This window comes from Fringilla coelebs (genome assembly GCF_963513975.1).
Source record: "Fringilla coelebs genome assembly, chromosome: 12".
Lineage (NCBI taxonomy): Eukaryota > Metazoa > Chordata > Aves > Passeriformes > Fringillidae > Fringilla > Fringilla coelebs.
In genome coordinates, this window is record NC_140038.1 from 4,937,173 (window position 1) to 4,959,584 (window position 22,412).

At 55.3% G+C, this 22,412-nt stretch overlaps 3 protein-coding genes across 13 annotated transcripts in view; 2 read left to right on the forward strand and 1 right to left on the reverse strand.

The window, feature by feature from the left end:
* Nucleotides 1-761: 761 nt before the first annotated feature.
* GRAMD2A (GRAM domain containing 2A) lies at nt 762-12,202 on the forward strand (the record flags this gene model as incomplete). 4 transcript variants are annotated; one of them, XM_084213378.1, is made up of 13 exons in its annotated part: nt 762-849; nt 1,472-1,798; nt 4,170-4,283; nt 4,991-5,048; nt 6,384-6,456; nt 6,538-6,641; nt 7,214-7,312; nt 8,213-8,284; nt 9,138-9,200; nt 9,977-10,133; nt 10,398-10,497; nt 10,590-10,697; nt 11,176-12,202. In XM_084213378.1, the coding sequence occupies exons 3-13, from the start codon at nt 4,180-4,182 to the stop codon at nt 11,177-11,179; spliced, it is 942 nt and encodes a 313-aa protein (XP_084069504.1). In that variant the 5' UTR covers nt 762-849; nt 1,472-1,798; nt 4,170-4,179. The 4 variants fall into 4 exon arrangements, 3 of the variants coding, with proteins under 3 accessions (XP_084069504.1, XP_084069502.1, XP_084069503.1); XR_014616450.1 differs by lacking the exon at nt 1,472-1,798 and having other exon boundaries at nt 784-849; nt 11,176-11,297; nt 11,522-12,202; XM_084213376.1 differs by lacking the exon at nt 1,472-1,798 and having other exon boundaries at nt 784-849.
* A 1,396-nt stretch (nt 12,203-13,598) lies between these two features.
* Nucleotides 13,599-20,304, reverse strand: SENP8 (SUMO peptidase family member, NEDD8 specific). Of its 3 annotated transcripts, none has more exons than XM_084213584.1 (3): nt 20,248-20,304; nt 19,286-19,363; nt 13,599-15,826 (listed from the first exon to the last, which is right to left on the reverse strand). In XM_084213584.1, exon 3 carries the CDS (start codon nt 15,796-15,798, stop codon nt 15,160-15,162), a length of 639 nt encoding a protein of 212 aa, XP_084069710.1. In that variant the 5' UTR covers nt 15,799-15,826; nt 19,286-19,363; nt 20,248-20,304; the 3' UTR covers nt 13,599-15,159. The 3 variants fall into 3 exon arrangements, with proteins under 3 accessions (XP_084069710.1, XP_084069709.1, XP_084069711.1); XM_084213583.1 differs by lacking the exon at nt 20,248-20,304 and adding an exon at nt 19,872-19,940; XM_084213585.1 differs by lacking the exons at nt 19,286-19,363; nt 20,248-20,304 and adding an exon at nt 19,872-19,941.
* Nucleotides 20,268-22,412, forward strand: part of MYO9A (myosin IXA) — a 174,520-nt gene continuing 172,375 nt past the window's right edge. For all 6 annotated transcript variants that reach the window (XM_084213577.1, XM_084213578.1, XM_084213579.1 and 3 more), the window contains exon 1: nt 20,268-20,402. The gene's annotated coding sequence lies outside the window, so the exon portion shown is untranslated. The remainder of the gene's footprint in view (nt 20,403-22,412) is intronic.

The following is a 22,412-nucleotide window of genomic DNA, read 5'->3' on the forward strand; positions in this document are numbered from 1 at the left end:
TGGGCTGAGCTGCTCCTTTGGGGGTTGGTGAGGGGTCTGCAGGGGTAGGGGGAGATCTGGTGAAGGGCTACGGGAGCTGGGGAGGGCTGCAAGGATGGGGAGGTGCTTAGAGTTCCGGGTGGGGATCTGGTGAAGGAGCCTGCAGGCTTGGGATGTCCTGGCTGGGATCTGTAGGCATTAGGGGGGTCTGGTGTGAGGGTTTGCAGGGGCTGGGGGAATCTGCTGCAGTTGTGGGGGGGAAGGCGGTGGAGGAGTTTGCTAGAGTTGGGGCTGCTTGCAGGGGTGGAGGGGCTCTACGGGCGTTCAAGAGAGGCAACGACAGGGCTGGAGGCATCTTTTGGGGTGGGGAGTGGGCCCAAGGAGGAGTCAGCAGGGCTGGGGGCTCTACCGGCATATTTGGGGGAAACAGGGAGCTGGGGTTTCCGTGCCTGGGGGAGACAGCCAGCAGGGGACCTGGAGTCTGGTTGCTGCCCAGGCTGGTTTCCCTCGGGAGCTCAGGGTGGCTCCGGCGTGGCGTGAGACCCACCCGGGGCAGAGGAAGGCCGGAGCGCGCCCGGCGCGCGGCCCCTTTAAGAGGCTGTACCGCGGTCCCTTTAAGGGCCGGACCCCGCCAGGCTCCGGCCCTCACGCCGGTAGGCGGAGCCTGTGGGGGCGGGATAATGCATTCAGTGTGGCGGAGGCGGGAATGGGCGGAGGGAGCCAATGGGCGGAAGGAAGAGGGCGGGGCTCGACAGTGTGCGGCCAATGGGCGGGGTGGAAGACGACGGGCGGCCAATGGGCGGGCGCCGTGGCGGCGCGAGGAGGCCGGGGCGCGCGGGGCATGACGGCGGCGCGCGGGGCCGCGCGCAGGTAGCAGGGGGGCTCGGGGGGCTCCGGGACTGGGGGGGGACCCGGCACTGAGGGGGGGTGGGACCGGGAAGGGCCTCGGGGCCGGAGAGTGCCGGGGCCACGTCCCTGCCGCCGCCGCCGCCGCGGAGCCGGTGTTGGCCCTCGGCCTATCCCGTTCGGCGGCGCCGCGTTGAAGGGAGCGCGGAAACACCGATATCCCCTCACCCATTCCCTGAAGAGACGGGCCGGGCCGGGCCGTGCCGGGGAGCAGTCCCGCCGCTGCCCGCCGGCGATCCGCCGGCTTCGCCTGAGGGGCTCTGAGCGCCGGCGGGGATGGGATCTGCGCTGGGGCTGCCCCGGGCGCGGCCCCGGCGATGGCCGAGACCCGCAGTCCCACCGTGCCCCGCACAGCCCCGCAGGCCGAGAGTCGGCTCCGTCCGTGCCCCCTCCGTGCCGGGGGGCGCTCGGAGCGGCTCCCGGTGAGATGAGACCATCTGACCTGCGGACATCCCGGGACCCGGGTCTCGGCTCTGTCCCCGCCGTGACCCCTCGGTTCCCGGGGCGGGGAACACCGGGGACATCGCGGGAGAGACACGCGGGGCTCCCTCCGGCCTTGACGTCGCGCCTCATTCTCTCCTGCCAGCGCCGCTCGGCTCCGGCCGTTCCTCTCCAGCATCCCGGGGTGGCTCCGCTCCAGCTCCGACACGCGGGACTGAAATGACCTTGGACGCCGGGACCAAGGGCAGCTCGCCGAATCCCGCCCGGGCTCGCTCGGGCCGCGGCCGCCCGCCCGCCGGTGCCTCCCTCCGCCTCTGAGCCTCCTGGGGTTTGCGGGGAGGCGGGATCCCTGCCCGGCTCGCTCCGGCCTCCGCCGCGCGTTTCTCCAGCAGCGGGGAAGGGATCCAGCGAAAATCGCTCGCCGACGGAGGGGCTCGCGCCGGACCTTTTCCAGGCTGGATCCCAGCGCCGCGTAAGGGAAGGGAGACGCCGATCCCGTGGGAGGGAGAAGCACCGGGTTCCACTTGGCAAAACCTGGGGGTTATGGGAGCAGGTGTGGGCAGGGAGAGGGTATCAGGAATGGGCAAAGGGGCATCAGTTCGCTGGATTGTTTTCCCTTTACTGGGAACTTCTACGCCAACCCTCTCTGCCTCCTCTCAGGAGCGCTGAACTCTGACTGGTTTTGTTCCACTTGTATTTTGGGACACTTGGGATGGTGAGTTTACCTCAGGAGCAGCTTGGTGCTGAACAAATTCTTTGAGGAGGGTGACAGTATGAGCTGCTAGAAAGTGTTTTCCTCACTGTGCTGGCACTGGAAGCACCTCTTGGAAGGGAAACCTCCCTGTGCCTGGAGTCTAGCCTTACCCTGTGCTCCCAAACTCTGGATGCATATTATCCCTGATGCATCTAGGAGCCAGGATGGAGCAAGATCTAGACAGAGGAGACATAGCAGCTCCTGCCGTGTCCCTGCTGGGGCTGAGGATGCTCCTCACAGCCCCCAGACTCCCCCAGAGTATCCCACTGCCAGCACTCTGTCCAGGAGTTGTCCCTGATGGTGGCCATGAGAAGGAGAGAAAAAAAAAGGATGCAGCACTTCCAAGTGCTTTCCAGCCTGTGTTTTTTCTAATTTTAGGGGATTTCTGTGTGTTTGGTGACCTCGGAGGGGTTCTGATGGCTTTGCTATCCCCGATCCCTGTGTGGTGCCCCTTGGTGTCAGCGCTGGTTGGGGATAAATCCGCTCACCCGGATTAAACAGTGCAGGCGCTTGCGGATTTAAGGGATGACGTGAGGGAAGCCAGAGAGTGCTGAGCTCTGGACAAGGAGGCTCCAGATCGGGTCAGAGCCCCTTTTCAGCCAGATGAAGGCTTTGCTGCCTCCATGATAGGAGTTTCAGCCTCAGGGCAGGATGGCATCCCCTGGCAGAGGATGCCTGAGGAGTCAAGTAGGGAAAACACCTTTTGGTGCTATGCCAGGGGATGTTATTTTGGTGCTTTTTGTTATTTGGTGCTTCTTGTCAGTAAGGTCTCCTTTTCCTTCCTGACACATCCTTTGACCTGAGCTCCTAAAAGCCCACAACCTCAGTGTGTCCATTCCATCCCTGCAGTGCTCGGACTCCAGGGCTGTGCAGGCAGGTCTTTGCCAACAGTGGCTGTGGGGATCCAGGAGCTGTTTCCTAGCCTGTTTCCAACCACATGGCACCAGTGACTTCTGTTTGGTTTTGTGCCCCCATGTATGTGTTACTTGTTGTGGGAGCATTCCCTGTGCCTCCAGCTGGGAGTCAGACGGGCTCCATTGCACCTGGATAGTGTTTTGGTCAGGGCTCTGAGGCTGTGGGGATGTGGGAGCTCAGACAGCTTCAGCTCTCAGCCCATTTGGGCTGGGATCCAGCACCCCTAACCTGGCTCTTCCCGAGTTAGGGGGATTATTTCCATGTTTTTTTCTCAGATGAGCCCCTCGGAGCAGGAGCAGGATGTGTCTAGGGAAGTACAGGTGGTGAAGGAGCTGCTCTCAGAGTATAGGAAGTTTGGTTGGCTCCTCGGCCTGGGCTCTGCCGCACTGCCACGGCATCATCCCCGCGGGCACCGGGATCCGCTCCAGCTCTGCGCCTGTCCCGCCTGCTGGTGCTCCTCCTGTCCTGCCACCACCCCACCTGCTCTGCCATCACCCCCTGCCTAGTGAGCTGAGTGCTTTCCCTGGAATAATTTCCTCTCCATGGGTCTGTGGCTGTTTGCTGGCTCTGCCTTGCCACTGGTCCCCTGGGATCGTGCTCTGCTTGGCTGCCAGCGCCGCAGCAATATCCAGTGGTAGTTTGCCGAGGGTGGAAGTGTCACCTTTGTGGCCTGCCAGGAGATAACCTGCCCGTGGCACTGGGCCCGTGTTTACTTTACCTGCTGTGGCTGATAAGCACCTCTGATAATGTTCCCAATGGTAAATAACTGGCTCTAAGGTGCCTGGTGATGGCTCTGCCCTGGGAAGATGGTGTTTGCTGACCAAGAGGAGCAGACCCTGGCTGAAATCCGTCCCCCAAGGAGTTTTGTAGACCTGTGGTTTTTCCCATCCCAACCTCCAGCCCTTAAGGAGAAGAGTCTCTGCTTTGGACGGTGTTATCGCAGGGAGCCGCAGCAATTTGGCTGCTCTGTTCTGAGCGCTGGGGAGTCCCTGGCAGAAAAATGACCTTTTTTTTTTTTATCTCCACGTGACTTGAGAAATAGGAGAAATATTCTTGCTGTCCTTGAGCGGCAGATTCTGACGTCTCTATGCAGGCTAGGATTGAAGGGAACAGATTTACAGCTCCAGACCCCTTTTCCCCTTTCCCTAGGGGGCTGACGGGTGTCTCCTTGCAGTGCCACGCCGATGCATGAGAAGGCAGCTCCCCTGAAGAGCCCCGAGCCCAGGCACGGCCGTGAGAAGCTGGAGGTGTCCCACAAGCAGAAGAGTTTGGATTCCCTCGACAGCAGGTGAGGAGCAGCATCCCAGGGTCTGCCCGCAGTTGAGTTTCCATCCTGTGGTGGCATTCCTGCTGCCTTCGAGCCCTGAATACTGCCTGCCAGCTGGGGCAGGGCACAGGGGGCACCCAACTTTGTTTTCTCCCTGAAATATTGTGGGTATAAAAGCAGGGAAGTGAAGGGGGTTTGGGGAAAGGGACGGTATTCCCACTGCTGAGGCTGTTGGTAGGATATTGCTCTCTCCATGGTTTGTCCTTCCATCTGTCCGTGCGATGGACATGGATGGATGTCCCTGTGCATGACCAAAGCTGAGTCCACTCTCCTGCTCAGGCACATTCCCAAATTCCTGCCTCTGCTTTTCCCTTGGGAATCCTTGCCCCTGCCACCAAAGCTGCACATTTTCAGCTCCCAACCTGTCCTAAGCTGCTGCCAGGTAACTCTGGGCTCCTTCCCCCAGAGCTGGGGTGTGTGTAAAGTACTTTGGTCCTGGTTCCTTCACTGGCTCTCATTAGAGATCAGCCCTCAACAGCCGGTACTGACCCTCAGCAATGCCCAATGCCACAATAAATCATAGAGATACCCAAAATGTGGCTTCCTGGGGGTCTCTCTTCAGTCCTGTGCATTTTTCTACGTCTCCTATCACGGCACACATGTTTTAGGGAGCGGGTGAGAGACCTGTGGCTCTTTGCTTATCTGGTGATTATTGTTTTTCCTTCTAGCCTCCGCCTGAATGAAGCCCTCAAGGATGAGGACATCAAGAAATGCCACCGAGAAGTGGTAAGCCTTTGGCTTTGAGAATGACCAGGCTGGTGTGTTGTAGCCTGTTGCCCCAGGAGGAGCCTGCCTGGGGTCTCAGGTGTGAGCTGTAGGAGCCCGAGGCAGCTTCTGATGTGGAGCAGAGCTTCCTGCATTATATTTCAGGAGACCTGGTGATGATTTTGTGTGGCCCATGCTCTGCTTTGCAAACGCTTCCAGGATTTTCCATCCAGAGCAAAGGAGAAAGTGGAAATGTTGACTGAGAGCAGTTAAATTTCTGTCCATTTGAAACTTTTTGCTTGTTCAAATCATGCCCAAACTAGATGGTCTTGGTCCATCTACAGATAAGAGATGCTCTGGAAGAGGAAGGAGTGACAAAGAAGTGGCATTTTGCCTTTTTCCGTGAAGAAAATGGAGGAGAAAAACATTTTTCAATTTCCTCAGAGGCATCTGGGAGGGTGACAGGGCCAGCAGTGGATTTGTGCTAGGACCAGGGGGTAATGCCCTCTGTGTTCTCCTGGAATGCTCCCACTGGCACCCCCACCATCCCGGCATCCCTCTGGGAGGTGTCTGAGCCAACTGCAGGTGCTGCTGCTCCTTGATCCTCTTAGGGCCCAGCTCATCCGGTGACAAGGTACGCAGAGCAAAGGTGACCTTGTACCTGTGGGCAGGAGAGCTCTGCCTGCGTGGCTGCCACACACCAGCCTTGCTGTGCCAGCCTTCTCTGCATCCTGGCAAAGCAGCTCCTCCCTTGGTGACAGCGGCTGCTGTCACTGCCGCGGGACAGCCGTATCCCATGGGAGCATCCCGAGGGCAGGGGGCACAAAGCTGCCTTACAGGACCAGTTGAGCAGACTTATGGAAGGCATTGAAGTGCTTTGGAGCTTTACCTTGGCCACAGGAGCGTTTCAGGGCCGACCTGCCGAGTCTCCCGCCGCGGCTGCCGGCGGGCTTTGAAGTGGCGCCGGGAATATAAATAGCTGGATGGCGCGGCGCGATGGGCGCAAAGCAAGTGTTGTCAGCGTGTCCCGGATAAGGGAAGAGGAGGAGGAGAGAAACCGCTGGGCAAAATAAACTGCCTGCAGATGAGCCTGTCAGAAAAGCAGCTCCTCACCAGGGCTCGGCAGCCCCTGTAGCTATTAAGGGAAATGTTAATCTGGGAGGATGGCACAGCCTTCGCCGGGTGCTGGATCATCCAACCTTCCTCTAATCCGGCGGGGCTCCTGTTCCCAGCCCGGTGGGACCCCCCTGCGCCGGTCCCGGGTGCGGGCAGAGGGAGGTTTTCTTGCAGGAGAGGGATTTTTGGGTCTCCTTATCGGCAAGGTCACCGGATAACTTTGCTCTGCTTTGCTTTCAGGCTGCTAGCAAGTACAACTCCCAGTACCACAAGCTTTTCAAGGACATCCCGACGGAGGAGAGCGTGCTGAAAGGTGGGTGGCAGGGTGAGGGATGGGCATGGAGGCGGCAGGATCTGGCACAGGGATTGCCACGGTTCTCTCTCTGCCTTGCAGTTTGCTCCTGCGCGCTCCAGAGAGACATCCTCATCCAGGGAAGGCTTTACATCTCCCCCAACTGGCTCTGCTTCTACGCAAACCTTTTCGGGAAGGACATTAAGGTAATGTGGGCACCAGCCCACCCTGGTCCCTCAGGGCTTGTAACCACAGCTTATCCCCTCCTGCACTCAAACACCACCAAAATCCCCAACAAAAACCTCCAATAGGAAGGGGAGCACGGCCGTGCCTCCCGCTCTGATGACCTGTGGCATCAGCCTGGGGGTACCAGATACTGGTTTGGTTTAAAAATCCCTGATGCAAAACCTCCTTCCAGCCGCAATGGCGCTTGAAGGAAGATCAAAGGTTTTAGGGGGGGCGAGATTTGAATCTCTCTTGGCTTTTCTTCTTGATTTACAATCTGATGTTTCCCCATTAGTCTTGTGGCTGACGGGGATCTTGGGCAGAGACGACTTCCTTTAAAACTGGGCTGAAGGACTGAATTATTTATATGTGATGCTTTAAACAAATACCTGAAGGAAGCTCGAGGTTTCAGCAAAGTTACCCTGCCAAAAATAACATCCTGCTTTATTTTTCACCATCCCCGGGCTTGCATGGGGGACTCTCCTGGTGGGACTTAGGGAGGCTGGCTGGATGATGCTTGTGCTGTGTCCATCCTGGTGTTCCTGCCCTGCAGGTGGTGATCCCAGTGGTGTCTGTACAGCTGATAAAGAAGCACAAGACGGCTCGGCTGCTGCCTAACGGCCTGGCCATCACCACCACTGCCAGCAGAAAGGTAACACCATCACAGAGCAGCTGCCCAGGTCCAAACTGGATGTGGTTTGAGAGGAGTGAACGAAGCAATTCCCATCCCTGGTTAGGAAGTGAGAGTTGTTCTCTGTGCTGGTTGCCAGCCAGGGCAAACACCACAGCTTTGCTTTTGTTCCTGAATTTCACTTTGTTCCTGGACGAAGCAAAGCCCAAGTGAAACTCGGCCGAGCCTGACAAATCCCTGCCAGGCTCACGTAAAACCTTTAAACTCCTTAAACACAAGCAGGGAAAGAGTTTGGGCTGGCATTCAGCCAGAGCTGGTGGAAAACTTGGATACAGGGCTGTGTTTCCAGCTTTTAAATCCCGTTGGCTGCAGTGAGCTGATGTAGTGTGTCCAAGTCCTCGCCTGCCCAGGTGCTGCTGCCAGCACTGTGTGTTGCCTGTCCCTGCCAGGGAGGAGTTTGTTCCTGCAGAATGTTGGGAGGCAGTTATTCCTGTGGAATTTGGGAGGTGGGTTTTAGCAGGGAGGGGCACAGGGCAGGATTTGGGCATTCAAAGCCATGTGTGGCTGCCCTGCACGTCACCCAGGGGCTGTGTGTCAAGCACGGTGAGTGTGGCCCTGTGTCCCTTCCATCCCTGGGGATGTTTTCTGTCGGTCCTGGCCCCATTTGCTGCAGTTGAGCATGTAGGAAAGCTGTAGGAACAGCAACTGAGCAAGACTGGCCCCAAAAAAATCTGGTCCAGGTTTAAGCAGGCTGCAAAAATAACAGCAGGGAGGCTCCACAGGGAAATGCCTGTGGGGGAGACGTGGCTCCTGAAAACGGGGAGATTCAAGGGCATGATGTCTCTGCCTGTCCCTGCCTGGGGAGAACTGGACTCAGGATGGGGGGAATCTCTCCCAACAGCTCACCTCTTTCTCTTGCAGTACATCTTTGTATCCCTCATCTCTCGTGACAGTGTCTATGATGTCCTGAGAAGAGTCTGCACCCACCTGCAGGTAGCCCCACTCTGTGTCCCACCATGTGTCCATGGCCCTGAGGCTCTGCATCTGCCCTCTGGGCTGAGCACAGCTCTTCATCACTGCCTCCAAGGCTCTGGATTGCTCCCAAAGCCCTCTCCAATTCCCAGCATCCTCACTCCTCAGCAAGGGATGGGGAGAGGGGCAGGAGCCATGCCTTGGGCACGTCCTGACCCCGTGGGCTTTTCTGGGTCACGGATGAGGCAGAGCTCTGAGTTTCTGCTCTCTCTCAGGGCGTGGGTATGAATTATTTATAATCTGGTGGTAATACTAGTTCTGCCACTCTGCACATTGATGTCTTTTGCCCAGATCTAGAGTTTTAAGGGGAGGAAGAATGGTACAAAGTTATAAAAGAATTTAACTTAAGTGGGGGAAGACATCCATCAGGACTTGAGCTGGAAAGGATGACTGTGGAGACCTCTTCTCCTTGACTTTGAAGCACGTGGGAAGCTGTACAGGAGCCCTGCCCTGCCCAGGAGGGTGTGTGCCAGCTGTGCCAGGGCAACGATTTGGATGATTCAGCCCTGTTGCCAAACTGGGGGACTTAATCTTTGAAATGTGCTGGGCTCTGCCCAGATGTAACCTTCTTTTTTTTGCCCCCTGATGTTTTATCCTGTCCATAGAAGAAGCCCTTGGCTCAGTCATGGCCCCACCAGGTTTTTGTGATGGGAAGCACTGATGCAGTGCCCTTTTCCCATGCCCCAGAACAGATTATAAATTCTAGCAGCTGCTCTTCATAGTCTCAGCAGAAAAGCCTAAATTCCATTTTGTGGCTGAGGCTGAAGCAGGGAGAGCTTGCACTGTAATGCCCCATCCTTTCCTCCCCATCTAGGTTTCCAGTAAGAAGAGCTTGAGTCTGAAGGAGCTGTCGGAGGAGCCGGACTCTGTGTCACTGGTGAGGGTCAGGGCACCTCTGGGAGAGGGAGAGGGAGAGGGAGAGGAGCTGGGAATGTGGATAACAGGCTGGGACTGTGGTTGAGTTACCCAAAAATCTGCAGGATGAGCAGGATGATGGGAGAGGGAAACAGCTGCTGAACATGGCGTGATCCAGGGAGCATGGGGTCCATATCCTGCACCTTTGGAGAAGAGTGTCTTCTATGGCTGCTGGTCCTGAGCCTCGGGCTGGGTGCAGGAGGTGACGGTTGGGGTGCACCAGAGGGTGACAGGTGGGATGTCACCCATGGTCTGGTGACATCCCAGGGGTTAAAATCTCATTTCAAGGGCTGAATTGGGAGTGACCCAGGCTGATCTGGCAGCATCTCCTGGTTCTTTGGCAGGATTCAGCACTTTGTCAGCTCCAACCCTGGGAACTCTCTGTTGGGGGAGCCCTTCTCTGTGCCAGCTGCCACCCCGTTCGATTTGTTGTCTTTTTGGGCACTTTTTTGCCCTATTTGGGGCATGTTGGAGAATTCCAGGTGACTGCCCTGAGCTTCAAGGGGTGGAGGAGGCAGCAGCTGGTATTTGGGGCAGGTGTGGGGTGCATGGGCAGGTCCTTCTTTAGTAGTAGGAACCTGCATTCCCATGGAGCCATCATGGAAGACCAGCTCTCCCTCAGGATGATGTTTTGAATGTGCTCCATGGAGATACTGTAAGGTTTGAGTTTGAATCTGGCCCCACCATATCCGTGGCACTGCTGGTTTCATTCATGGCTCACCAGGACTGTTCCCACAGGAGGTGATTGTCCCTGAGGGCAAGTGGAGGAAGGTGTCACCTACCTCACTGTCACTGTCACTGCCAGATGCCAACTACCAGTGCATCCACCGGACCTCTGTCAGCAGCCTGAGCGCCAAGGAGAGCTCCTTCACCTCTGAGGAGCCACTGGTTTCAGGTGAGGGGCATGGGTTTGTGCCCTGCTCCACGTGGGTGATAACCTCCATAGAAGTGTGTTCATCCATCTGCTGCTCTCCTGCAGGGGAATTCTGCCTTACAGATTAAGCTGGGAGTCAGTGATGGAGTCCTGGGGGTGGGCTGGGGTCTCCTGGCTGCAGGGTCTGAGCCCATGAGGGGGGAATATTTGATGTTTGCTGGTTGCTGGAGGAGCAGGAGCATCAGCCAAGTGTGGCTGTGACACTGACTCTGGGTTTGCTTTCAGAAAGTGCAATAAATACCGAGGAGGAGCTGGAGGTGGAGCAGAGCTGTGTGGCAGAGCTGAGACCCTCTGACTACCAGCTCCTGAAGATCTTCATTGTGCTGTAAGTGTGCCAAGGGCACAGGGAAGCTGGGGGACACTGGGAATGTCAGTCTCAGTCTCAACTGGGTGTTTGGCTTCTTCCTGTGCTCCCAGCATCTGTCTCCTGGTCGTGTCCTCCTCGTACCTGGCATTCCGCATCTTCCGTCTGGAGCAGCAGCTCTGCTCCCTGAACCGGGATTACCTCTCCCGCGGGCACAGGAGGTGAGGGACCCTCGAGGACATTTTGGGACCTACAGTGGAGGGACATGAGTGGAGGACTTGAGGGAATGTGGGTGCAAAGAGGAATGGCTCCACTCTGTGATGTGTCTAAGGAATGCTTTGTCCCTTATCCTGGGCCTGCTGTTGGGCTGGCCACTGACAGAACCCGTGGTGCCATTTCCAGACCAGAGGTGATCCCATCCACTGCTGGTGTGAGTGATTGGGAAGCTCTGCTGTCCCTGAGACTCTGGAGCTTGGGAAGAGGTTTCCTTATAGGTTTGGGGCTGGTTCTCCAGTTGTAGGAAGCACCAGGACATTTCTTTGAAGCTGGGCTGTTCCTGGGGACTAAGGCCATGGGCATCAGCATGGGATGGAGAGGAGGGGAATCTCCTTGGGCTGAGGACATCAGAAGGCACTGGGATGGGATATGGAGCCTCTGCAGTTACTCATCCCATCTCACCCCACTACTCCCTGCTTGCAGGTGACCATTCCCCAGGTGCTGGCTGAGGATGGACACTGAGGCGGTGGCACCCTGCCCACGGATCCCGGTGCTGTGTCCTCCCAACCGTGGCTGTTACATTTGGTCCGGCTTTCCCTCAGCTGGTAAAATGGGACCAAGTATTTTCTTTCTTCCTTCGGGCACTTGCTCCTGGTGGGACTTTCCAGCCGGGTTCTGGCCACCAGTGCCAACTCCCCATCCCACTGGAAACCTGTTTTCTCCCTGGGACACTGCTGTGCTGTAGCACCGGACAATGGCTCGGGGCTGCCGAGCACTTGGACCTTCCCTTAGGACTTGCTGCTAAGATGGATGCTGGTTTTTATTTCAGGCTTGGTTTTTTCTTGTTAAAAGATGACCTTGGGCTCACCAGGAACCCCCAGAAATGTGGATGAGTTGCCACTGCTGCTCTGGGAGAACCCACCTGTTTGTCCCTGTCTCAGTATCCCTGGGAATGTTGCTGGAGGAATAGCCCTGAAGACAGGGCTCTGTGGGGATGAGGAGAAAGGGCCCACTAGCCCTGTGGGGTGTCATTTATCCCACACACAAGGGTGGGGGTACGTGCCAGGGCCCCTCAGCCCCTCTCTCCTGAAGCACAGGGCTCAGAGAGGGGTGTGTGTATGTGTGCATCCCTTGCAAAGCACTTTAAGGTCCCCCAGACCAGGTGTCCTCGCTGGGGTTCACACCTGGCCCAGGTGAACTTTGTCAGTCCTGCTCGCCCCATGAGGACGCTGGAAAGGAGCCCACGGCTGGCACTGGGGAATGTCCCAGAGTGCAGCATCCGTGCCGTGGCTCGTGTTAACCTTGCAACCACATGGAGCTGAGTGCTGCAGGATCTGTCTCACAGGATTTGTCCCACAGCCCCCCTGGGGTGGCAGGTGGTACAGGTGTGATTCCTTTCTTTCCTGTTTTTTTGGGAACTACAAGTGCTGATGGGGCCAAATCTCGGTGCCCCGGGGAAGAGCTCACTGCTCTCTCCGGGCTTGGAATGGCTTTTAAACGGAATTACAATAAACCCTGGATTTTCTAGCACATCACTCTCTTACCAGTGTCCTGCACAGCGGTGCTAGGCTGTGAGCCCCAAAACCGGGCACGCCAAAATCTCTGCTGTCCCAGTGTCCCTTCAGGATGTGAGTGACATGGGGACAGGGATGCTCCCGACGCAGGGGCCTAGGAGGTTACTGCACTAGATGGCAGCAGAGACCGCGGGATGTGACGCGCTGGTGGCAGGGCCACCCTGGGGACAGCGGTGCCGGGGGAGGGAGCTGAGTTGCAGCCCCGCCCAGCTGGGGTGGGCAGGGTGAGCCTTCCTCTTTCTCTTCCTCACTGCATATCCACAACCCAACTCCACTCCTTTCCCCGGCCTGAACCATGCAGCAAAATGCATGAAAATGGCCCCACTTGAAAACCACGGTGGCACTGGTTAAGTGGGGACAGGGGTGGTGTCACCTGTTTTGGGCGGGATTTGGCTCTCGGGGGTGCCTGGGGGGGATGGTCTGGTTTATTCAAAGCCCCGGCATTATGGGGCAGTCGGAGCCTTTGATTCCATGGGTGACCTGGAGGATGAAAGGCGCCGTCCTGGTCCTGTCCCTGCCAGGGACTCACCCAGCTCATTTACATGGAGGAAATGGGTTTAGGATTGTTATTCCAACAAACAAGATGGTGTTTAGTGAGTCCAGCCTCAAAGAGGGGCTCTTCGCCCTAAAAAGAGGTTTAGAGGTTGAGGATTGGGGGCAGTTTGGTCTGAGGTGCCCAGCCTGGTGTTTGTTGGGTCCTCCAACAGCAGGTGCTTGGGGTCCCGTGCTGAGCCCAAGCCAGGAATGTGGTCTCCTCTCAAGACTCCCTGGTTAAAGCCAGTGGTGGGATGAGCCATGGGTGCAGTGACATGTAGGAGGTTTGGAGGAGCACTGGGATGAACCCACTGTGTGCTTTGGGAGGTCTCTGCTGCCAGGATGTGGTTGCAAGGCTCTGGTTTTGTTTCCCATCTGGTGTCTGCTTGCCTGGTTTGGTGCATGTTGGCTCTCCCAATTAAGTCCTGCTTGAGCCTATTTGCTTTTCTTTGTGTAAAGAAATGCCATGTAAAAGCCTCAGGTGCAGGGAACATCCCTGGACACTCACCTTGCTGGCCTGGAAACAGCAATGAGGAGCACAGGGTGGTGCTGGTAAAGCACAGCCCCTGCCGTCACATCCCCCTGCTGTTGCCCATGTCACACCCACCGTCCCATCTTCTGTCTTCCTCCCTCCCCAGCCCAAGCCAATCTAAAAATAGGATTGGGAGATTAAATCAGCCAAGGCAGCTCTGTCAGACGGATGAGTCAGAGCCACCATGCTGTTACACTCTGCACCACAGCATGAGCAGGGACACCAAGGACTGGATTATGCCAGGAAACACAGTTTGGTCTGAGTTTTATTTGGGATTTGGGAGTGGCAGTGATGTTGCTTTGGCAAAGCCCCTCAGAGTCCAAAGGGAATCCCCTTCAGCCAGCAGCTGGATCCTGTTCTGGCTCCAGCTGAGTGGGTTTTCCAGGGAGGGCTGGTGCTGGAGGCTGCTCTCCTGTCCAGGCAGTGTTAGGAGGGAGGGGAACAGCCCCAACCCTTGTCAGGCCCCAGTGCTGCCATGAGGGTGTCTTGGAGCAGCCTGGGCTGATTTCTTGACATTCATGTGGAGCAAGGGGAAGTGAAGCCCTCTATCCCCTCTGTGCTGTTGCACACATCAGTGGTGAAGAGCTCCAGGTTAAAAACAATCCTTCCTCCAGGGTTGTCTTTAACCCGGATTTCCCTTCTCAGGTAGGGGTGTGGTTGTCGGCTAGACACCACCTGAGCAACCTGCTCTTTGCTTCTCACCAGGTGAGAGATTATTCCTTATCCTGCAATGACATCTCACTTTAATTTTTATTTTCCACACTGCTAAGCCTGTCTTTAAGGAGAGGATTCACTCCGTGATCCCAGTCATCATCCAGCACAGGAAGAGAAGTGTTTCAGTTTTCTGAAGTGCATTAAGGACTTCAAGGAGCCCGCAGTTATCTTTGGCTTTTATACCTCAAACTCTGTCCTTCTGTTCTCCCTAGTGTGTTTTTTTTTTCTCTCAAGTAACAGAACTGGTTTTGTGTTATGAGCAGCGACCGCTAACAAGGGTTGGGGAGCACTGACAAACCCTCCCCGCACAGAGACGACCTAAAATCCTAATGAAAAACACCAAACTTCAAAGAGTGAGTGTTGCTTTTCATCTCAATTAAGTTTCTTTTCCTAGAATTGACTTTCTCAGCTTCCTATTAATCTTGCAGCAGTTCAGAGTCGGGTTTTAATTTGCAATAAGAGCAAGCAGGGGCGGGGGACCAAAAAAAGCCATTGCTGTGTGGCTGAGGAGCACCTGGCTGATGAAAAATGACTTTGATTTTGCCCTGTTCTTAAGTTAATTGTAGCATTTCCTTGCAGTCTCATCTTTTTGCAGTGACATCTCAATGTCAGATTTTCAGGGGTACAAAATCCTGGCTTCTAAATCCTACATTTCTCCAATACCATTAGCAGGAGGCACAAATTAGAACTGTCCACGATAAAGCACTCGGGGGCTTGGGTTTAAAGAGCATTTGCTAAACCTGGCTTGGTGGAAGGACAATGCCTGGAGCCAACTAAAGCCACCTAATGAGGGTGTGTTGCCTGCTGGGCACAGGTGGAGAAGTCTCTAGCAACCTGTTTTGCCAGAGCAGTTACTGTAAAAATTTACCATGGAGAGGGTTTCTTTGAAAGCAAAGTGACTCTTGACATTAGAAGTTGAAAGGCCGGTGCTTTCAAGAGGAGAATAAGGCTTTTCCTGGAGGGAATGGCGTGTTTGGGGGGTGTAGCCATGCTAGAGGGGTTACATTCTTTTTCTTTGGGACAATCCTGTGCATGGGCATCTCCCTCAGGCACTGGGGGTGCTGCCTCTTGGACTGGGAAGGCAGTTTTTGGGGGGCTGGAGGTACATCCCCATCACTTCTGTGCCAGTTTCGTGATGAGAGCTTTCCACTCTGACCTCTTCTGCGTGATGTAGGAGGGGGTGAGGAGCTGCAGCAGAGGCTCCATCCGGCCCTGGAAGTAGCCATGGCACAGAGCCTCGGCGTTGCAGATCACGTACATCCCACAGTCGTAGCTGTTCTGCTGTGCCGGCGCCTTTTCCTCCACAAAGGTGGCTTTGCCCCCTCTCTTTCCCAGAAAGGCCTCCAGTTTCCCTGCCACTTGCTTGGCGTGGACAGAGTTGCATTTACTGTGGGAATCGTAATGGGCAAAGCACTTCTTGTCCCTGAAATAAACCAGTAAGCTCCAGTGGGTGCCCCCAGCGGCCTGGCTGGAGTTGTCATTGATAGGCAGGAACAGCAGCTCCTTGCAGAGAAGGTCCAGGGGCTGGAGGAATATGGCTATTTCTTCCTGACTAAGGGCACACTTGATGAACTGGGCCACCTCGGGGCTGATGAAACAAACGCGGTGGCTGAACTCCTGGAACTGCTGGTTGGCGAAGTACTCGAAGGCGAAGCCGATGATGCGGTCGTTGAGCCAGTTGGGAGGCTCCAGCAGCGCCACGTCCGACTGCCTCAGCAGGCTGTCCACGTAGCTGAGAACCACGGGATCCATCCTGCGCCGCTCCGGGGCACCGCCAGAGCTGCAACAGACAAAGGGAACACGGGGTGGGAATTGCATCACAGCCAGGATACAGCCCAGCAAACACCTCCAGTTCCTTCTCAGCAGTAGTATTCCCAGATGGATATTTGCAGGACCACGAGCAGATGGAGAACACCCAGTGTTGGGTTAAACAGCTACCTACTGTGGCTCCAATGAGATCAGCCTTCCATCCTGAGGATCTGAACCTCACAACAAAGGAGTTTCAGAGCAGTTCCTGCACAGAAACCAGGAGTGATCCAAAAGTCAGGTGGTGTTTGCGTGTCTCAGTGTTTTACTGAGCAGTGACAAGCACTGGAGTTCTTTGCATCAAACCTTTTTGGGCTGTCTGACAGACACATGGTCCCTTTCTCCAAGCACAGAGTGCCCCAGCTCTGTGCCAGAGGCACGACCTGTTCCAGGAGAACCTGCTGGGCCGCCAGCACAGGAGGCACAGCTGTGAGTAAGGAGTAACAAAGCAGGACGAGATCACAAACAAACCAGTTCCTGACCGTGGGAAACTTTATGACAACTCTCTACATAGCCAGAGTAGGATTCAGGAGATTTTCCACGGGGAAATTTGATTTAGAGCTCCTGTATCTACCCTGGTTTTCCTTTAGCTCTCACACCCTGCAGCCCTTCCAGGCTCCTCAGTGCTGTGATGCATCCTCAGCCTCTAGATCCTTTCCTGGCCAGGACAGGGCTGGAAATGCCACAACTTGGGACACTGATGACATGGAGCTGGTTTTGGCCTCATCCTTCCCTCCTCTGTCCCAAAGGCAGCACAAAAACATCTTCAGATTTCTGAAAGCCTCGTGTGAAACCTCAGAATGGTAAGATAACTTTAATACAATTCACTATAAAGCCACAAATTTTTCATCATGATAAAGAAGAATGAAGTAAATGGAAGGAAGGAAGTTAGGAAGAAGTAGATTCACACTTCTTATTGTGACATGAATCACGAGGAATAACCCTTCCTGGCCTGGGATGCATAAATGAAGGGATTTATCTGTCAAAAATGTTGGCAAGATCCCCTGGCACGTGACAGGCAAGGAGCAGAACGGATGAGCCATGGTCCATGTGTAACAGGTCGGAAGGAAGGGTCGAGGTGAGTGCTTGGGCCATGAGACAGCCCGTGAGCGTTTGTGTGTGCCTGGTGGATCCTGGAGATGCCGAGCAGCAGGAGTCACCAGAGGAAGGGAACAGCCCTTGTTTGTGCTGAGCCAAACACAATGGTATTTGGACACGCTTCCGACCTTAATGAGCTCCAACTATTTCCCAGCTTGTGGTGCAAACCCTTGTAGTATAAAAACAAGAAATCCCAAAGGAATCCCAGTAACTCCTCAGCCTGCCCGAATATAGCCTGGTTTAAAGATCTGGACATCCTCCAAATATCCTGTGTGGGGGTTTAGCATGGGCACTGCTGAAATACTTCTTGTATGTGCCCATGAAATGCCCCAGATTTTCCTTTACATTGTGTTCTTTCTGCTTCATCTTCTCCTGGACATGTAGAAGTCCAGCCAATAGTTTTCCACTCCATCCAAATGGGATTAAGGGCTTGGGAAGCGTGTGTCCCGTGCTCTGTTAATTTTCCACTCTGCAGAAACACAGTTGTCTTTTATTTTTTTTTTTTCCTGCCATGACATTTGGCAGGTTCCTCCAGTCAGGAAGGAGAGTGCAAGTGCTTAATTGCCACTAGCTACTACTTTTAATTTTATTGCCATCTGGTATTTGTGAAACTGCCTGTGAGTTCTGTGGGATGACTCATCACATGCAGCTCCAAGGAAAACCCTTGGGAGGCTGCCTCAGAGCCAGGTCAGGTAAGCAGAGGACCAAAACAAAGTGGTGGGACTGTGAAAAGCCACTGGAGAGGTGGCTTTGTTAGGGAGAACCTCCCATAAGAGCTAAAGATGGATCTGCAGAGGAGCCAGGACGTAGATCCGAGCCTGTGAGGAGCGCTGAAATCCCGATGTGGATTGGAAGCAGCTCTGCTCAGCCACAGCCAGGACTCTCTTCCTGAAGGCTCAGGCACGTTCTGTTCAGTTTCCATAAAAATAAGAATAAATACTGGCACAGGCCTGGAACATTTGCTGGAGGTTGCCAACAAGTGTCTTGCTGGTTCATTTTATTTGCATATTAGTAGTTGGAATTTGTGCAAACTCCCTGGAATCCTCAGCTCCTCCAAGGGATTTCAGCTGCCCCGTTTGCAATGCTGAGACGAGGAAACCGGGGAGAGAGAAAGGAGCACTTCCATACAAACACCATCATTTCATTGACAGATTTGAAAATGGTGCTGTGCTGCATCAATAGGGCAAGATGTCAAGCTTTCCTCACTGAAGTTATAATAATTTAACAAATTAGCTGCTGGCATCAGTGCGAGTTCAATCCATAAATGGATGGGGCTCCTTCGTGTCCGGACGCAATGCAAAGCCTGTGTTTTCCAGCACTTGACCAAAAACCACCCCAAACCTGTCATTTTCACACCATTAAAGACAACAACACTCTGCAGGTAATTGTTGAAGGCACTTGAGAGCCAAGGAATGAGACTCCTCAGTAACTGAGCATAAAAAGGCAGTGACAGAGCAACAGGAGCGTGAACTAAGGATGAATCAGATTCCTAAAGTCTATTTTAATAAATTAAAGGTGCTAAGAACCTCCAGAGTGAATAGTTTAGGGTGACATGTCACTAGAGTCCTGTTCCTAATTTAAAGAACATGGAGGTAAATAGGAAAATAGTCACACAAAAAATCCAGACTTCATCAGGGAGCAGGAGGAAGGACAGAGAAGGTTTTGTCTTTTAAAGATCAAGAGTAAAACACCTTATGGTTTAACTTTCCATTCACTTTTCCTGGAAATGTGGGGTTTAGATACCATGTCTGGATAGTTGTTAATGGAGCAAGATCAGACAAGGAACATTCATTTCTATTTACCAGCAGGAGCCAGGCTGGGCGACACCTGAATCTCTGGACTTTCGTGTTTCCTGACAGAGCCAGAGGAAAAATTCACGGAAAATTAAACAATTCAACCAGAACAGAAGCGTAGCTGTCTCCTTTTTTGTTAAAGATTGATCTCTCTGCAGCTGTAGGTTATCATTCTTGTATGATACAAGAACATCCCACTTCTGAAGGTTCAACAGGCCATGAGTGCTGAAATCAGAGGAAAATACTCCAAGCTCTGTGCTCACTATACACAAACTTCTCTGTTCTGGACTAATTCCCCAAACCAGAGACTCTGCAACCAAACTCAGAACCTCTCCTGGTGTCACAGCATGAAACCAAGAGCCACAGGAACAACATACAATGCTTTTTTCTCTCCAGGATGGGGTTGACCAAAACCTGGAGTTTAACAAGAAAAAACCTCCTTGGCGAGCAGAACGCCTGAGGATGAGCGAGGGCACCGGGAATGTCCCAGAGGCACCAATGGGATCCCAGCTCCGATCCTGAACCCGACCCGATGCACTCACCTCTCACCTCCCACAGAGAGGGGCTGATCCAGGGAGCAGCGGGAAGCACGGGCAGGGAATGTAACTCGCCTGAAAGACCTGGAGGTCACAGGAATTCGGTCAGGGGAAGCGATTTGGGGTGTCCCACGCCCCACGGAGGAGGAGGAGCCACGTGTTGACCCCGAGCCTGACCCCGAACGTGTCCAGGCACTCCGGGCCCGGGATCAGAGCGCGCCAGCAGCCCCGGGAAGGTCCCGCTCAGCCCATCGCTGCTTTTCTGGGAATAACCGGGAATTACGGGCCAGGAGAGGGTGCAGCCGGCCCAGGCGCAGAGTTAGGGCCTGGCTGGGGTGGGAGCAGGGACCACCCGCAGCACTATAACACACCTCCACTCCCTTGCTCATTTTACCCTTTTATCCCCTTAAAATGCGGGCTTGAGGCTTCTGGGCCCGAGGCCGGCCAGCACCGACCTCCGACGGCGGCGGCCGGCGCGACCCCCGGGCAGGGCGCCCAGCGTCCGCTCCTTTCTGGGACCTTACTGGCGCCGTGTCCCGCCGTGTCCCCCCGTTTTCCTCCCGCGTCCCCTCCCGTGCCCCCCGGGTCTCACCCGCCGCCTCATCGCCCGTCGCCGCCGCCGCCGCTCGGTTACCTCGCACCGCCGTAAAGCGGCCGCGTCGTAACGACAGGGGGCGTATTCAGGGGGCGTATTCAAGGGGCGTGTCAGTGGGCGTGCCCACAGCGGGGCGCGGCAGTGCGCGCGCCTCCCCCCTGCCTGCCTCCGCCGGGCGGGCGCGTGAGAGCGGCGCGCGCGCGCGGGCAGTCGGGCAGCGCCCGGGTGGCGGCGGCGGAGGAGGGAGCGCCCGTCCGTCCGTCCGTCCGTACCCCCCGTCCCCCCCTCCTTCCCGGGACCCATCTCAACACCCATCCTCGGGACCCTCGGACCTCCCTCAGCACCGACCCCCGGGACCCTCCTCAGCACTCACCCTTGGGACACTCCTCAGAACCGACCGTCCTCAGCGCAGACCCCCGGGACATCGGTTCAGAACCGACCTCCTTCAGCCAACGACCCTCGGGACCCCCTCAGCAGCGGCGGAGGCTGCGGCTGCGGGCGAGGGATGCGCCGCGCCCCGACACCCAGGTAAGCGGCGGCAGCGAGGAGCGGAGCGGGGCGGGGCGGGGGCCTCCGGTACGCGCGTGAGGTGGGAGCGGCGGGGCGGGGGTCGTGAGGCGAACCCCGCCGGAGCATCGCGGGGCCGGCGGGAGCCTTTGTTCGGCGGAGGAGGGCGAGTCTCCCCCGCGTCGTGGGGTCTGCCCGGTGTCGCGGAGTCCTCCCGGTGGTGTGGGATCCTCCCCTCCTGAGCCGCCCCCGGTGGGTGCGCCGTGCAGGGCAGCCCCGCGTTCCCCCCCCTCCCCTCCGCCCCGTGCACGGGGTTTCGCCGCCCGGTGCCGCTCACCCCCATCGCGGGTGCGTTGGACACACAGAACATGGAAAAACCAGCCTGGGAGGGAGGAGATTTACCTCAGAGGCGTCCCCTGTGTCAGCAGTGGGGCCGTGGGCTGTCGCCCTGAGTGTGGCATAGCCCTGAGGCCACGGCTGTGGACATCGCGACGGGAGCAGGTCGCGGTGGCCCGCGGACGGCCCGCGGCTCCGGCAGCCCGGTCCGCCACGCAGAGCCGTTCCCGAGTGCCCGCCAGCCATTCCCACCCGTCGGAATGAGCTATACCGGGCTGTGCTTAGCACAGCGTCGGACTTCACGGCAGTTCCCACCCTGGCACGCCGGACCCCCGTGGGAGCACTGCTCCTCCGCAGGTTAAAAGAGTCGATATTTCTTTCTGGAATTTTCCTAAACGTAGCTAAAACGGCCTTTGCTTTATCCCAAAAAAATAAACCCCTCCGACGTGACCTGCGCTAGGACCTGCCGCGAGTTCGGAGCCGGGCTTTTGGCCGCCCTTCTGCTTCTCGATCGGCTTCCTCCTCCTCCATTTACGTTTTCCTATCCCCAAACCAAGCCGAGGGTGATAAAGTGGGGAGCGTGAGCTCAGCAGAAATCATGGCTTTCCCATCCCGCGCTGCAGCGCGGTCCCTGCCCATCGGCGGATCAAAAAAATAATCACGTAGCGGGAGAGGAAGGAGATTTGCTGCTACGGGAGGAAAACCGGCGCGGTGCCTCGCTCAGTCGATAACCAAGCGCTGTAATAAATCGCTCTGTGAATAGATTGCTAGGTGGAGAATTGGGTTTCTGGCCGGCTCAAGTGCTTTCCTGACTCTTTTCCCATGGGACTGCTAGGAAATGACAGGGGAGTGTTGTGTTCCCATGGAGAGGTGCATGGATGCTGCGGTGATGGGCTGTGAATCCTTAAGCACGACCTTACAAATCTGACCTTATCCATAAACTCTGGCTAGGTCACAGCCTGAAGCCCCTTGCCATGCAGTCATACAATTTCACCTATGTCCTTGAGTAAACTCACCCATTTCAATGGCTTTTCTCATTTTTATGTTTGATTTAATTAAAATAAGAGGGTTTTCCATGCCTTTTCCCCTCATTAAGGCTCTCCCAGCCTTTGCCTTCCCTTCTGGCTGTAATTTTTGATCCCCAAGACCATTTTTGAAGCTGTCAGTCAGGCTGCTGATGGCAGGGAAGGTAATTCAGCAGCCCCAGCACACAACTGATAAGCTTTTGTTTCCTGGGCTGTCAGCGATGATGCAACTTCATATTTGTAGTTAATTTTTTATTTACTTACGTATTTATTGCGATCAATGCATATATCAGGGTGGCTTTAGAGATTTTTTCCTCTGTGTTGAAAGGCCTGGTGTCCATCAGCAGCACTTGGAAAAAGCTCTATTGGAATTCATCATGTATTTAAAATGTAGATCTGTTTTGTGAAGTTATTTGTTCTCTGCATCCACTGCTCCTGTCATGATTTGTAAACTCCACATTTTAAGCTTTTTTTTCCTCCTTATTTTGGGTGGGGAAGCTGCATTTTCAGATTCAAGGTATCAAATGCCCGATACGACTACTGCTGTTACAGCATCTTTCACAAACACCAGTACTAAACCACTCAGACAGTCAAACCTTTGGAATCCTTTGCTAGGCAAATCTGAATGCTTTATGCCTAAATTATTTATACCTGGGATGTTTATGGTGTG

What these genes read in the sequence shown, in the direction of transcription:
- SENP8 (XM_084213584.1), bottom strand. Translation starts at nt 15,798, where the DNA reads ATGGATCCCGTGGTTCTCAGCTACGTGGACAGCCTGCTGAGGCAGTCG.